This window comes from Octopus bimaculoides, chromosome 8 (assembly GCF_001194135.2).
Source record: "Octopus bimaculoides isolate UCB-OBI-ISO-001 chromosome 8, ASM119413v2, whole genome shotgun sequence".
Lineage (NCBI taxonomy): Eukaryota > Metazoa > Mollusca > Cephalopoda > Octopoda > Octopodidae > Octopus > Octopus bimaculoides.
The window spans coordinates 13,477,874-13,493,018 of record NC_068988.1 but is presented as its reverse complement, the minus strand read 5'-3'; the positions used below and the strand labels follow the sequence as shown (position 1 = coordinate 13,493,018).

At 32.2% G+C, this 15,145-nt stretch overlaps 1 protein-coding gene across 5 annotated transcripts in view; it reads left to right on the top strand.

Moving 5' to 3' along the window:
* Nucleotides 1-15,145, top strand: part of LOC106879192 (trafficking protein particle complex subunit 13) — a 271,910-nt gene that overhangs the window by 204,026 nt on the left and 52,739 nt on the right. For all 5 annotated transcript variants that reach the window (XM_014928647.2, XM_052969952.1, XM_014928649.2 and 2 more), the window contains exon 3: nt 9,068-9,152. In XM_014928647.2, coding sequence (XP_014784133.1) covers nt 9,068-9,152 — 85 coding nt within the window. The remainder of the gene's footprint in view (nt 1-9,067; nt 9,153-15,145) is intronic.

Genomic DNA, 15,145 nt, shown 5'->3' with positions numbered 1-15,145 from the left:
CATTAATATCAGTTTACCCCCTTACAATTAGGTGATGATATATGAGTAATGTAAATATAAATGTTCTTAGTTCCAGTTTCATGTAATGAAGCAGATCAAATACAACTTCTTTTGGATGGAACATCTTTTGGATATTATTGCTGAAAATATTTCCAGATGATCTAGCATCCATTTCTGGCAGCTAGGTAAACTGAAGCAATGCAAAATATGTCATTCTTCTCTGAGTTGAAGCACTGACAGTCAATTTGAAGTCATGACCTATGAGTAGGAAAGAAATACTGCACCTTATCCATTTGCTCATCTCACTTTTGTATTGTATAATGTGCTATACATTAGAACAGAGTTCAGTAACTTTTTGTAATGATCCAATGTGCAGTTAAGAAGCTCACTTTGCAACCATGTAGTTTCAGGTTCAGTCTCACTGCATGGCACCTTGGGCAAATGTCTTCTTCTAAAGCCCTGGGCTGATCATTGCCTTGTGAGTGAATTTTGTAGATGGAAACTATATGGAAGCCTGTCATATATATAAATATGATTTTGTATGTGTGTCTTTGTATCCATATTTATCACTCCACCCCCACCACTTGAAAACTGGTGTTGGTTTCTTTATATCCATGTAACCTGTGGTTTATCAAAAGAGACCAATAGAATCAGTACTAGACTTTTTAAAAAATCATAAGTGCTAGGTGGGGAGGGATGACATTTGTTTCACTAAAACCATTCAAGGTGCTCTCCCGGCATGGCCACAGTAAAATAATTGAAACAAGTAAGATTTTAAAAAATGAAAAATTTGCCCATATTATAATGTATCTTACGCTGAAAAATATTCCTGAGTATCCCCCTCGCCATTCCTATCGCTGGCATTGCTTAGTATGCAATAATTAAACAAATCACCTATTTAAAGGCCTTCATTCAATGATTCACAAATACATTAAATTTGAAAAATTGTTTATAGAAGCTCTGAGGCCCCTAGTGAACACCTCAGTGGTCCACCTGTAGCTGACTACTACCTTAAAGTTTAATAAACAACCAGTTGTAGTGTTTGGGCCATTACTTCTACATTTCAGCCACTCTGCCAACTTGTCTCACTTTTATAATGTTATTTATCTGTTTGAAATACAAACAACTAGAAAATAAATTTGAACTAGCTAACAGAATTTATTAATTATGCTACAATAAATTGAACCTAATAATTAAATATGATAATAAATTAGACTTCAATCACAAACTATAGCAAATTCAATGTGGATCTTTAATGATCTTCATGTGATAACAGATTGAAAATCCTTAGTAATGTTGAGTAACTTTTGTAACTTTTCTCCAATTTACATAACCCTCTCTGAAGTATGATTTCATAAAATTATAGATCTTGAATTATTTTGGAAAAGATACTTATTTTTCTTCTTTTATTTTGTTTATAATTATCAAAGGAACAATGACTTACTTAGTGGATCTTTTATTAGAGAAAGAAAATGTTCTCTCTTTCTCTCTCTCTCTTTCATATATATATATATATATATATATATATATATATATATATATATATATATATATATATATATATATACACACACATACACAGTGGTGTCAAGAGTATACTACTAATTAAATGTTATTTCTGCTTATTTAATCATTACTTAAGTTTCAAATTGTATGTAGATAACTTTTTTACTCTTAAATTATGTATGTTTAAACATGAAAATTTTAATTAGCATACTACAATTATCGACAACATTAATAAAGCTACAAAAATCAACAACACTCACTTGAGGAATTTTTTGGAAAAGTATATAAATTAGTATTCACTATTATACTCTTTAGTGAGGTGGTGAGCTAGCAGAATTATAAGCATATCAAGCAAAATGCTTAGCGGCATTTTGTCTGTCTTTGTGTTCTGAGTTCAAATTCTGTCAAGGTTGATTTTTTTGCCTTTCATCCTTTCAAGGTCAATAAAATAAATACCAAGTGATGGAATTGACTTAATCTCTCCCCCAAACTTGCTGGCCATGTACCAAAATTTAAAACCGATATTATACTTTTTAGCAAGACTAACTATTAATAACTATTTGATTATATCATCCTAAGACCTGTTGTCATGGATAAATGAAAAAGCTTATCAATGATGTAATCAAAAATTGTGACATGAAATTTTGGAGTCATAGTTACTGGAGATGGATGCTTACTGACTGCTTCTCACCATGCTATAGATTTTTTTAAGGAAATGGGTGACTTTTAAGGTTATCTTCATTCAGGGCAGCTGCAAAAAAATCACTACATTCACCATTTGGTGATGAAGGACTCCAAAAAGATTGTATTGGTGTATTTTGAATAACATTCAGCAGAAATACTATACAAAGTGGTGTCACTACCATCAAAACTGACTAAAGTAATTTGGGCTTGCATGACCTGTTGCAATAAAAACTATACATTTCTCTGAAAAACTAAAAATCTATCATGCTTACATTCAGTTCATTCAAGTGCATAAGAAATGGATGTTGTCAGTCTGGTCAAAAAATTTGTATAGAAATTTAATTTGTTTGGCTCTGACAGGCAAATATGTACATCCATTGTATAGCAGAAAAATGTCACTCAAACTAAATCCAACTCTTAAGCAATGTTTGGAGTTGCATGTCTGGATTAGAGATTGGTTTCATATGTCCAAAAGCATCATTATGTTTGTATGTCTACACACACACACATATGTCTGTTCTCTAGCATTCAGATTGTGTATAAGCTAATAGTTTAAAGTGAGTGATTTATCCTTTTTTTTTTCTTGCAATCATTGTGACCTAAAAAAATTTACTTTTATAATGTTTATAGTCAAAATACCATCTCCTTAAATAAAAGAAAAAAACGTTTTAAATACTAGAAAATAATAGATATCGAAATGTAGTTTCAGAAACCTGGTTGAACAAAAAGGACATAGAATCCATTTAGAGATAACATTGAACAGATAAGCTTCCATAGTTGTACACAAGGCAAAAACACATAAAAATACAAAAACCCATGGTTTATTATTAAACAGGTAGTTGTTTCATAAAGGGTCAATAAAAATGATGAAAAATTATAAAAATAATTTTCTGCTAAGCTTCAGCAAATTTATTTCAGTTGCTTTTTGTTTCTTGTTGAAGCCTGTATTTCAAAATAATTTGCCATATCAAGATACAATATGGTGATCAGTGTGGAAAGAGAGTTTGCTGTAACTAATTCAAGAGAAACTTCATTGGTATTGAGATATTGACTGTATGAAAACTTATTCAATAACCCTATATAATAACTGTAGTAATTTCATTGTCTTAGATTGAGTTGGAAATTATGAGTCGTTATTATGGTTTGATGCTCATATATTCATTAATATACAATAACAATGTTGATGATCTAATCAACTTTCATTGCTCTATAAATAGATCATGACTATAGAAATACTGCAGTTTACTTCTGCATATATACAGCATGTTGTTATAAATATATGTTCCTAGACCACTTCAAGCAGCCATTAACAGAAAAGCATTGCACTATGCTGTGCCAAGAATCTCTCCCCCATTAGCTTTTGTAGGTCCTCAATTTCATGTTGGTGTATGTGTTCGCCAATAACATCAGTTTAGTTAAGTGGTCTTTGTCCCCTGTTAGGGTTCAAAAGTCTCCAAAATATAACATTCGGTTGGCCTGATGTTCAGCCTGGTTGCTGTGGCCAGCAAAACATACTTTTATTAAGTAACAATAGTGGAGATAGGTGGAATGGGTCCATAATTTCTTCTAGGGTCCTGAATTCATGCCATTTGATGTCTTGGGCTGTCATAATAAGTCTTGTTATGTGTACTATCTTAGTCTCATGTATTTACCACTATAATCCCTCAATAACATAACACTATTACATATTCCACATATAACTACTCCCCATATCATCCACCATGCTTTTATATCCTATTAGCTGCCACAGTCTTAAATACCCAGTTTCCATTAACACACCTATTTCTACTTAATGCTAATAATGTAGAACATATACAGTGACTATGTAACATTTGAATTCTCATACAAAAGCTTATTTATATTTTCCATTTTGAGAAATTGTGAAAAAGAATATTTAATTGTCCAAATATTGCTCACCTCTGCTTATTGGCTACTTCTAATCATAATTATCATCATGGACGTCAATTTTTTCTAGCTTTATTTTTTCTTTATTATAATAAATTATTATGAATTATTATCCTCTTAAATTATTTATCATTTTCTGTCATTTTTTTAAAGTCTATCAAATTTCTGTTGTACTTTTATTGGTATTCTGCCAACATCCTCTGATTTCAGTGTGTCTAAAAATAACCTTGTTGCCACAAAGATATCTGTTAAATTTTCTAAAATTCTTTATTGCATCATTCCTAGGAATAATGTTAGCATTTCTGTCTGATTGATTCTAAAACCATTGTTAGAAATCAATTGATAATCCTTGTTTTGAGAGCTGGCAACTAGTTACTGCCAGTATGCTTTTGACAGAACTTTGAACTTTAATCCTTTCAGTTTGGATCCTCAATAAAATTCTATCATAAAAGCTTCGCAATGTTAATTTTTGCTATGATTGATTTTATTCAGTAGCTTTACTAATTCTCCTATTTTTGCAACAGACCATTTGATATAGAATTCCAAAATTCTCTTATATGTTATTAAATATTAGATTAAAAATGATATGTTTGGAAGTTATCACTTTTTTTATTTATTATTTTTTTCCTTTTGAAAGCAGTATATGTAATATCTGCATAAAAATATCTCATAGGAATGGACTAAGAATATTGTTACTTGTTGAGTGGATACAGTTGAGCAACATTTCAGTTATGTATTTTATTAACCCTATATCTGACTATCCAAAATAAATCTTCATAATACTCAAACTGCATCTTAATTATGTATATCATTTACTTTTATTACGTATATATAACTTTTACTACATTAATTTGTTGACATAATTTAATTTTGTTAAAGTTATATAATCCATAATTTCATCGTGAATCAAATCTCTACAAAATATTGGCTATTACCCAATTCTGTTGCTACGCAGCAACAGAAGTTAGGTTAAATTATGCATTTAACTTGTTGCTGTGTCAAAAGTTAGGATATGGGGGACAAACTTTTACCCTAATCTTTACTAGAAATTATAAGTGGAAAGTTCTTTATCATTTGCCATTTTTCTTTCTAAATATCAGCATATTATAAACATTTTAATTTATTTCATGTTGCTATGGATCAACTGAGTTTAAAAACTGGACATAAGATCTTAGCTATCTATAGTCATCTTTTGTTAGCTTCAGCTTTCTTATATCAAGTTTATGCTAAAATCTCTCTCTTTTTCTCTCTCTCCTCCCCCCCCCCTCTCTCTCTCCACCTGATGCCTCTCTGGTTTTTAGCTGCTTTCTAAGCTTGACTAAACTCAGTCAATCCTTCAGATTTACATTGCACATCCTGCAGATTATAGTAATCTGATTCCACTTCAGCCTCAACAAGTCTTTTGTTGTATAATTTCACTATGGTAAGATGGTATATTATAGCATCAAATACATGATTCTTGACTCATGCAATTGTTCTTTTCTAAATATTGAGAATTTTTCTTTGTTTTGCTTTTTGTTCAATGTTTTTTTTTTTGCTTTGCCTTTTTATTTTAAATAAAATGGACGTTTTTCTTTTCTACTTCACATGACATCAGTTAAAAGGTGTCTCCTTCCAACACTAATTAGGTTACATACTGGATAACAAATCAGCTATTACAATTCATTATCTTAATCCTGACAAAACACACACACACACACATCAATAAGCATGTGTGTGCACATGCTGTGTTTGTAGTTGGTTCATTGAAATTGTTCACTCATAGGAAATAAACTCATTGCATTCAATTTTGCTGTACAAAACAAACATCAGCTTTGTAAAAGGTAAATTTAAAAATAAACTTAACACTTCTATCTTAAGTCCTGCTTTGCAAAAAAAAAAAACTATCAGCTAAGAATGATTCACTTTTATTTCAAAGTGCTCCATATGCTCCATTTTCATAGTGTACTCCAAGGAAGACAATGCTGCTGTGTTTAGCATAAACCAAAAATATGACATATCTGTTCCATACATTAACATCTGATCATATTTGCTTTGCAACCACGTGGATTTGGGTTCAGTCCAACTGTGTGGTACCTTAAATAAGTGTCTCATATTGTAGTCCCAGGCCAACCAATGCCTTGTTAGGGAATTTGGTAAATGAAAACTGTGTGGAAGCCCATCATATATATGTGTGTGTATGTATGTGTATGTGTCTGTGTTTGTCCTCACCACCACTTAGCAATCAGTGTAAGTTTGTTTACATGCCCATAACTTAGAAGTTGCCAAAAGAGATTGATAGAATAAGTAGGAGACTTAAAAATAAGTACTGAGATCAATTTGTTCACTAAACCCTTGAAGGTGGTGCCCCAGCATCGCCACAATCCAATGACTGAAACAAATAAGAGATAAAAGATTCCATTCCATAGTTATATTCAAGAATCTTACATTAATCAAAAAGCAGCTCATAGTTTGAGTAATAGTTTATGTTATTACATTGTTCTATACTTTTGCTGTCACTTTCTTCATTATCGTTGTTTAATGTTCACTTTCTGTGCTGGTATGGGTAGGATGACTCATTATTGTCTAGTTCTCACTCAGAGTTACTACCCTCCCAGAGGATCATGTCTCACTCACTATGGTTGGATGCTGCTCTTCCTATCATCAACGACTCTACAGTGCACTGGATGCATTTTATTTTGGCACCAGCTCTAGTGAAGTTGATTTTTACCTTGTAAGATAAAAAAGTCCTTGCTGCTCTGTTTGTTCACTCAAGGCAATATGACCAAGAAGATAAACAGCTGAGAGATTGCTGACAGAAGAACCAGAATAGGTGGGTGAAGGGAACAAAAGTATGATGGTAGAAACAGTGATTGAGATGAGAGGGTGGTAGAAGGAAAAGAGAGTGATGGTTAGTAATTATGGTAGATGGAGGAAGTCAATAACAAATATCTTGAGGAGAGAGAGTAATGATTAGCAGTATAGAAAGGGTGATGATAATGAGTGTTGCATACAAGCATTTCTGGTGCAATCCTTTACACATAGGCTTTGTGATGGACGAGAAACAGTGATAAGGATGATGGTTGGAAGATGGAATACAAGCATGTCCAATACCATCCCTTGTTACATAAGCAGCATGGTGATATAATCAGGAGAGACTTATTTTTATTACAGCAGTAAGATTGTACGTGAATAGAAGAGAGAGAGTAGAGGAGATTAGTGATAGAGAGATGGAAGGAATCAAGGAGGCAGAGTAAACTGCTGTTGAGGACTTTACAGAGGTAGATTGGGCAAGAGACCAAAATGTAATTCATTACCATCATCATCCTCATTTTAACATTTTCTTTTCCTTGTTCACATGGGTTGGATAGAATTTGTTGTGGCAGATTTTCTAGTTTGATGCCCTTCCTGTTTCCAACCCTCACCTGTTTCCAAGTAAGAAAATGTTTTTGTATGACTAGACATATTTTCACAGAAGATTGGAAACAAAGGGCACCACTTGCATGATGGTGACACTATCTTATGACTATCATGCAATATCAAGACAAGGAGACAGTGACACACACAGCATTTTCTTGTCTCCATCTATCAAATTCACTCACAAGGCTTTGGTCAGCCTGGGGTTATAGTAGAAGACACCTGCCCAAGGTACTATGCAGTGGGACTGAACTTAAAATCATGTGGTTGTGAAGCAAACTTCATACTACACAATCACCATCTTCCATCACTACTACTATTTTCAACATTCATTTTGCTATGCTTGCATAGGTGGGAAGATCTCCAGCACTGCATATTGATAGGCATCTTGGTTTTCTTTTTTGTCATCTCTGCAAGATTCAGGGTCCTAAGATCAGCCTTCACCACTTCATCCACTTTCCACTAGTTCTATCCACTTTAGGTGGCCTGCACTTCTTTATACAGCTGTCAACCACTATATGCATCACATGCCCATATCAACATAGTGTTTTCTCTGGCACACTCTATTTCATTCCTTTTAAATTCAGTTTTTCTCTCAGCTTGTTTGTACTCTGTTGTTCATGCACACTAACATTTACACAGCCAGTGAAGCATACTCACTTTATTTCTTTCTAGTCTTTATAAATCCTCTGCATGCAAGGCCCACAGCCCACTAACATGCAGCAAAACTAAACTATACAAATATCATTTCAGTTATATTATTTTAAAAAAATGAAGCTTTTGCTTGTCATAAAATCCTCTTCATAAACATTATTTGCACCTTTTGATTTTAAGATTATTGGATTGTTGTAATTCCATAAAAAAGATGGTGATAGAATAATGATATTCTCCAATATCATTCTTTTACACAGATTTAGCAAAACTCTTTGTTCCCACTAAATTTACTATTTTAAAATTGTCGTTGAAAAAATTATATCATTTTATTTAAAAAATCATTTTCTGCTTATTTTCTGGTGTTAATTTGGGATTATTCCATAAAATTTTCTACATACAGAACATACTGTCTTTGTTCAGACTGGGCTTATCATTACATTTCTACTCTAATTTCTAATTTTATTAAATTAATATTTTACCAGTCTATCCTCTTTGGGACAATCTTTTGCAGAGAAACAACCAAACAATATTTCTGGTGTGTTTTTTTTTTTATATTATTGTCACAAAGAGGTGAAAGACAATCTCTGGGATTTGAACTTAGAATGTTGAAAGTTGGAACCAAATACTGCAAAGTATTTAGTTTCACTTCTATTTTTTCTATTTTTGTTGAGTTGAATCTATGAACCAATTCTTCTGTTATTTATTCACTTTAAAGAATTCTAGCAGATTAACTATATTTCTGATTTGAGCTCACTTTACACCTATCTAAGATTAGCAATTTGTTCTGTTTTTGCAACATTGCATAAAAAGTTCCATGAAGCTAGATTAACAATTCTTTCCAAACCAACAAGATTTTTTTAAAATATAAATGTTTGAATATTTTGATTCAAACCATTTATGTGTTTATTGTATTCACTTTCAGTAATATCTTCCTTGGTGAAACATTCTCCAGTTATATCAGTGTCCATAATGATAGCACACAGCTTTGTCGAGATATAGCAGTAAAGGTCAGTATACTTTACAGTGAAAATCTTTTCTTTTTTTGTCATATATTATCTTTTAACAACAGGTTACTAAGTGCAGCAAAATGAAAAAAAACAAACTGTAACAATCCCAAATTCATAGACAATTTGGTCTAAATTTACACAACTAGATGGTGTAATGCTGATTTAGTTGTTGTCTTATTAAGACTGTAATTTTATTTAAATTATGTTGATTTTTATCTCTTAAGCTCTGTAATTTTGATTAATAGCATGTGCCTTCACATTTCTCAATTAAGACAGGAAGTTTCATTTTCTAGCTTTCAACTGCCTTTAGTTCAGATTCTCCTCCAGCACACATATAAATTTAGATCAGGGCCTTGTTAAGTATATGTCCTGTGGTATATGTCTGCATAGGATTTCCTCATAGTATTTCCTCATCCGACTTGAGCTTTAATTAGAAAGCTTTCAATTCTCTTAGTTCACATTGTCTGAATATATTGCTTTTTTTTTTTTTACCATTTATATACTCTAGATAGCTTACAGATAATACAGGAAAATTGCACATCAACTTTGAGTATCACTATTTTGCAATCATTCATGCTGACTATTAACATTATGTTTTGATGTGAAGTAAGCAGTGAGAGAGCCAGCTGAAATCCAGCAAGCTTTAAATATATTCAAGCTATTTGTTTTGTCATCAAGATTAATACAGATTTTTATGATGAATCTAAATTGTATGGAGGATAGAATCATTTTCAGTGGTTAATTATTCATCGTTGAGACACAATGTACCAGATTAGCGAAGAAATTCTGCCCAAAAGGTTTTGGCTATAGAAATCAAGTGATCAGTAGTAAATGCGGTATCTACTAATCTATTGTATTATTTTATATCATGTCTAAAATCTCTTCTGGTTTTATACTGCAAGTTAATTGGAATTGGATATCTGTCAAATATAGAATATATATTTGAGAACAATCCAATTAAGTCATTTGTAAGAAAATCGTTTGTATTTGCTGTTTGAGCTGTGAAAAGTATCACACTCACTTAATGTGCAGTGGCTGCCATGTGATAAAGAAAGGGCTGAATTAACTATAGTTGTTCAATCCATTCTGCTTGATATTGAAATCACAAAGCTACTTTGAAGTTAAAATCAAAGGTTGGATTTTTCCTGGATTTGACACACTGAGTTGTTGCAATAACGGCGTGAAGTAACAGCAGGCTGTTATTTCAATAGCATAGGGGAAGGGGCCACAGTAGATCAAAAAGAAACCCATTCCACCCTGGCCCCTTCTCTCATACTTTTACCTATCTTTTTCCTCTCATCCCCTGGTATTTAGTTCCCCTCCCCCCAGCATTCATAGTCTTGCAAACTGCATAACAGCCTGCTAGTGACACAAAAAAAAAGCATGCAGTCAGGTTGTAAAGTGGTTGGTATTAGGAATGACTTGTAACTATAAAAACCATGCCCAAACAGACCCTGGAGCATGATGCAATCCATGGACTCATTGAATTCTCTCAAACCATCCAATCCATGCCATCATGGGATATGGATGTTAAATGATGGTGATGATATTGTTGAAGTAATGAACTTGGCACAACCTCATATGATCAGGTTTACATGGTCTTGCCTTTGGAATCAGTGCATGTGTTTGGTGTTAGGTGTGTTGCTTGTATGTGGGTGATACTTAGCTACGAAAGATTAGGAATAAATACAGAGTGATATAATCTGTGTTGCAGTGAGCATTGTTGGAGGTGACAGCAGGTATGTAATTGATGCACAGGAGTGCAGACAGAAAACTAAACTTTCCAACATACTAGAGTTGATAGCATGAGTCAGAGAGAATTTTATCAGCATTTTATGCAACAGTACAATCTTACAAAAAGCCAGGCATGTTGAATATTTTACTGATGCAAAGTGCAACAATTGTTTTTGCCAGATTTCTCATAAGAAGGATCTACTACTGAGTGACAGCAGAGTTGGTCTGGCTTTACAAAAGGTATGCTGTTGGTTGTTAAAGAGAAAGAAGGTTTTTGATGTTGTAGAAGGTGGTTGTTAATGACTATCTCTATCACATTTGAGGTGTTGGAAGTGAGAGTAATAGGATGGTTGGTGGCAGAGTCAGAAGGTTTACCCATTCTTGGGAATGGGACATACTGTAGCATATTTTCAAAGATCAAGATAAATTCCTACAGAAAGAAAAAGAGAGGTTGAAATGTTTGGCAGTAATAGAGACTGGCACAGGAGCACATTATATGAGGGTAATAGAAGGGACACTATTAGGGTTGACAATCATGTCAGTCTGAAACAACCACAGCTGTTTTTGCACTTGCTTTGTATGTGTACATGAAAGTGGGCTTCACAGAGTACAAAGGGATAGTTTTGAAAGAGTTTTATATAATGTGTGCAGTGCAGACTTGAATCAAAAAGGAATGTGAAGACTATGCCCAAAGGGGTATTGCTTACAGGACCATCATGATTGAAAATTAAAATGAAGGAGGATTCCATAAAATTAGAACAGATCTTTTTGTAAGGGACCAAAAAAAGGTCAGGTGAAGTTTGGAATGTAGGGGTGCTTGCGGCTGTGTAATACATGGCAGCATCTTTTACCTAGCTCCACAGCTCCTACAGCAATGATTGTCTTGCAGGAGTTGTGGAGTTAGGTATAAAGATTGGATGATTTTCTACAAGCATTGTAGGCCATGTTCTTTGTCTAAACTACTACAGCACAGCTATGAGAGAACCACTCATGGAATTTGAGGTGTATGCACGATATAAGGACATGCCTAAGATAATAGCTATCTTTGATGGATCAGTACTTTTACTGTCACATATATGTGTGTGTGTGTGTATGAAATATTTGTATTGTCAAAGATAGTTATCATTGAACAGGTAGAGATCCAACTGGGCTGAGAAGTTGAAGTGCATGGTGATATGTCAATGTTTTTTACATTAGATTTATGGTTCTGCATTCAAATTCCTTCATAAATATTAAATCCACTTAATAATTCATCCTTTCAAACTTAATGAAAATCGTTCTTGTTGCTAAGAGAAATAATTATCGAAATACGACAATTGATAATCTGTTATTCTAACTAAACCATTCATTGACAGTCTAATTTGAACTGAACCATTCATTGGAATAAAATTCTACTTTGGTCAAACTGAAAAGAAAAATTACTTTAGCAGTCATGACTGTTTAGTATTTTCTTGCAGACTATGCTGAGATTTTTGTGTAAAACATCAATTATAGCTACAAATATTACTATAAATATCAATAAGATTAGAAATCAATATTAAAAATTCAAAGGAAATGGATTTCATTGTGAACTTGTATTCAATTGGTTTCTCTACAAAAATCAAAATGTCAAGATGTGGGACAACTTTATTTGTTTCTATACAATGTCATTGTTCTTTAAGTAGTGTATATAATCTATAGATTTTAATATTGTTGGCTTTATAATTCTTATGCCATTTTAAATTTAATTGTTGGCAATTTCATAATCCCTGTATTTCATCTAACAATGATGTTGTAGGCTGCAACCAATATTGACGAAGCAAATTATTTTAATCCAAAATTTAATATTTTTGTTTGGGCTTTCGTTTTGTTTTCTTTTGTAAATATATTGTTGATAAAATGCATTTTGTAAGCTTTATTTTGAAAATTGCATTCAGATTTCTTCTTTTTTACCTTCATAAAAAATAATTATTAAATTAATAACTTGCAACTATTGTTGTAGTTTAGTCTCATTGTTGAATTTATAAACAACATTTTTCTTTTTTCTTTTTTTTTTTATTCTATAATAATCTGGTAGAAATCAATTAGTTATATTGTGTGTGAAAGGTCTTCTTTAATGTCAAGTTAGATATCATTTCGACATGAATCTTCATATAGAAAATGTATTGATTAAAAAAACAATTCTGATACAGAGATAGTTTCCCTTATTTATTTCTTAGAGTTAGAAACTAATATCCTTGTTTTTGTTAGGTTTACAAATGTGTTAGCTAGCTAAGCCTATATAATTTTAATGGGCTCTTACTAAGAGGATGCATAGATAACTTGGTAAATTGTGTGGATCATTTTGATTATAATTATTGAAGAGACCTATGTAAATCATAAAGTATCAAACATTTTTCCAGAAGCTTATGCAATGGAAAGCTGCACTTATAATTTGCTGTATTTTCTCTTACTGAGAAAAAATGCACCTAACTCATCTTTTTGAATTTATCCCTTATTATTTGAAGGCTCTATTTCAAATTGTAGACGAAATTGCATTCAATATATCAAAATAGATTTAGGCTTACAGCAGAATTATGTTTTACTGGTTGAAGGTTTTAGTAAATTTGTCACTATTTTTATTGCCTTTCTCTTTCTTTCTGTCTTTATATTTTTCTTCTCATCACCCAGTCTATTCTAATATATGTATGAAATATTCCTTTTTCTAAAGCATGTGAAGAAAAATTAAACTTTGTCCAAAATAAAACACAACCTTATTTTCCCTTGCATCACATATGTGAATTCAGTGAATAAATTAGATATGGTCACTTTTTGTTTTGTATCTCCAAATAAATTACTTGAAAATCATCTTGATCTGAGGATAACACGTGACAGTCAGACAGAGAAACATAGCTCTTTATAATATAGATTTATGAAAATATGTCATATTGACTTGAAAATGTTTGCATGGATTTTACAAGTTGTATCGCTTAGATAGTAATATGAAACATACACTGATATATGTGCCAAGTAATAAGTTTCTTGATAGTTTTGAGTTTGGCTCTGTCTGATAACATTCAAATGACCCCATTTTGCTAAATACATAATTTCATTCACGGCTATATTTCTTGTGATAATTAATTTAAAAGGAGGCTTGTTTGTTAAGATAAATTCAATCATGTAACAAATACAGCAGATCAATATAGAGTTATGAAGGATTTATTTGAAATCAAAAGTCTATTATTAGAAGTATTGGATGTCTGCCATTTCAGATGAAAGAACAATTTAAGAATTGAAGTTAAATTAGAATGGAACTATTATTCTCTCTCATTAAAATAGAACACAAATTTAATAGTTAAGATTGAAATGGAATTGTGAGCAGTTATGAAAAGATATTCCAATTCCTCTGTGAAAAGCATTTTATTTCATTATTAAATTCTCTTTCACCCTGTAATCTCCCATTTTGCATATGTAATAATTTCTTTTAAGCTAATTTTATCATTATGTAAACCCGAATGTTTTTGATGATATCCATAGATTAAACTATCAGCAACCAAAATTTAATTTCACCATTGTTCATAAATATTTACACTAATCAATGTAACCAGACAGAAAAACATATTTTATTTAATCTGATAAACATACACAAAACTTCTTTCCATTTTCTCTTGTACTATATATATATATATATATATATGTGTGTGTGTGTGTGTGTGTATAGCACTGTACTTTGATATTGTCTTGACAGAGATCCTCATTGACAGGTGACTAGTATTGCCATCGTACCTACTTGAAATCTACTAATTTGGCTTGTCGAATGTTGTAATGTCACTTGGTGTAGTAATTGGCATGACTAAGCAGTTTACAGCAGACACAATGTTCCAATCCTGCTGACAATATTACAACCATTTGCAAGGTGGCGAGCTAGCAGAATCATTAGCACATCAGGTAAAATGCTTAGTGGCATTTCATCTGTCTTTACATTCTGAGTTTTAATTCTGCCAGGGTCACCTTTGCCTTTCATCTTTTGGGAGTTGATAAAATAAGTACCATTTGAACACTGGGGTTGATTTAATTGACTTCACTCCTCCCCCAAAACTGCTAGCCTTGTGCCAAAATTTGAAACCAATATTACAATATATTCCGTATATATATAGTTAACGGATCTTTTTTAAAACGGGGGCCACATTTTTCATTAACGAAACACTTTGAAACTTGGAACACTGGTAGAATGTGTCATATAAAACATCTTTTTCTCTTAGTCTTCTTTAAAAAAAAAGAAATCCATAAGTTATTCCATG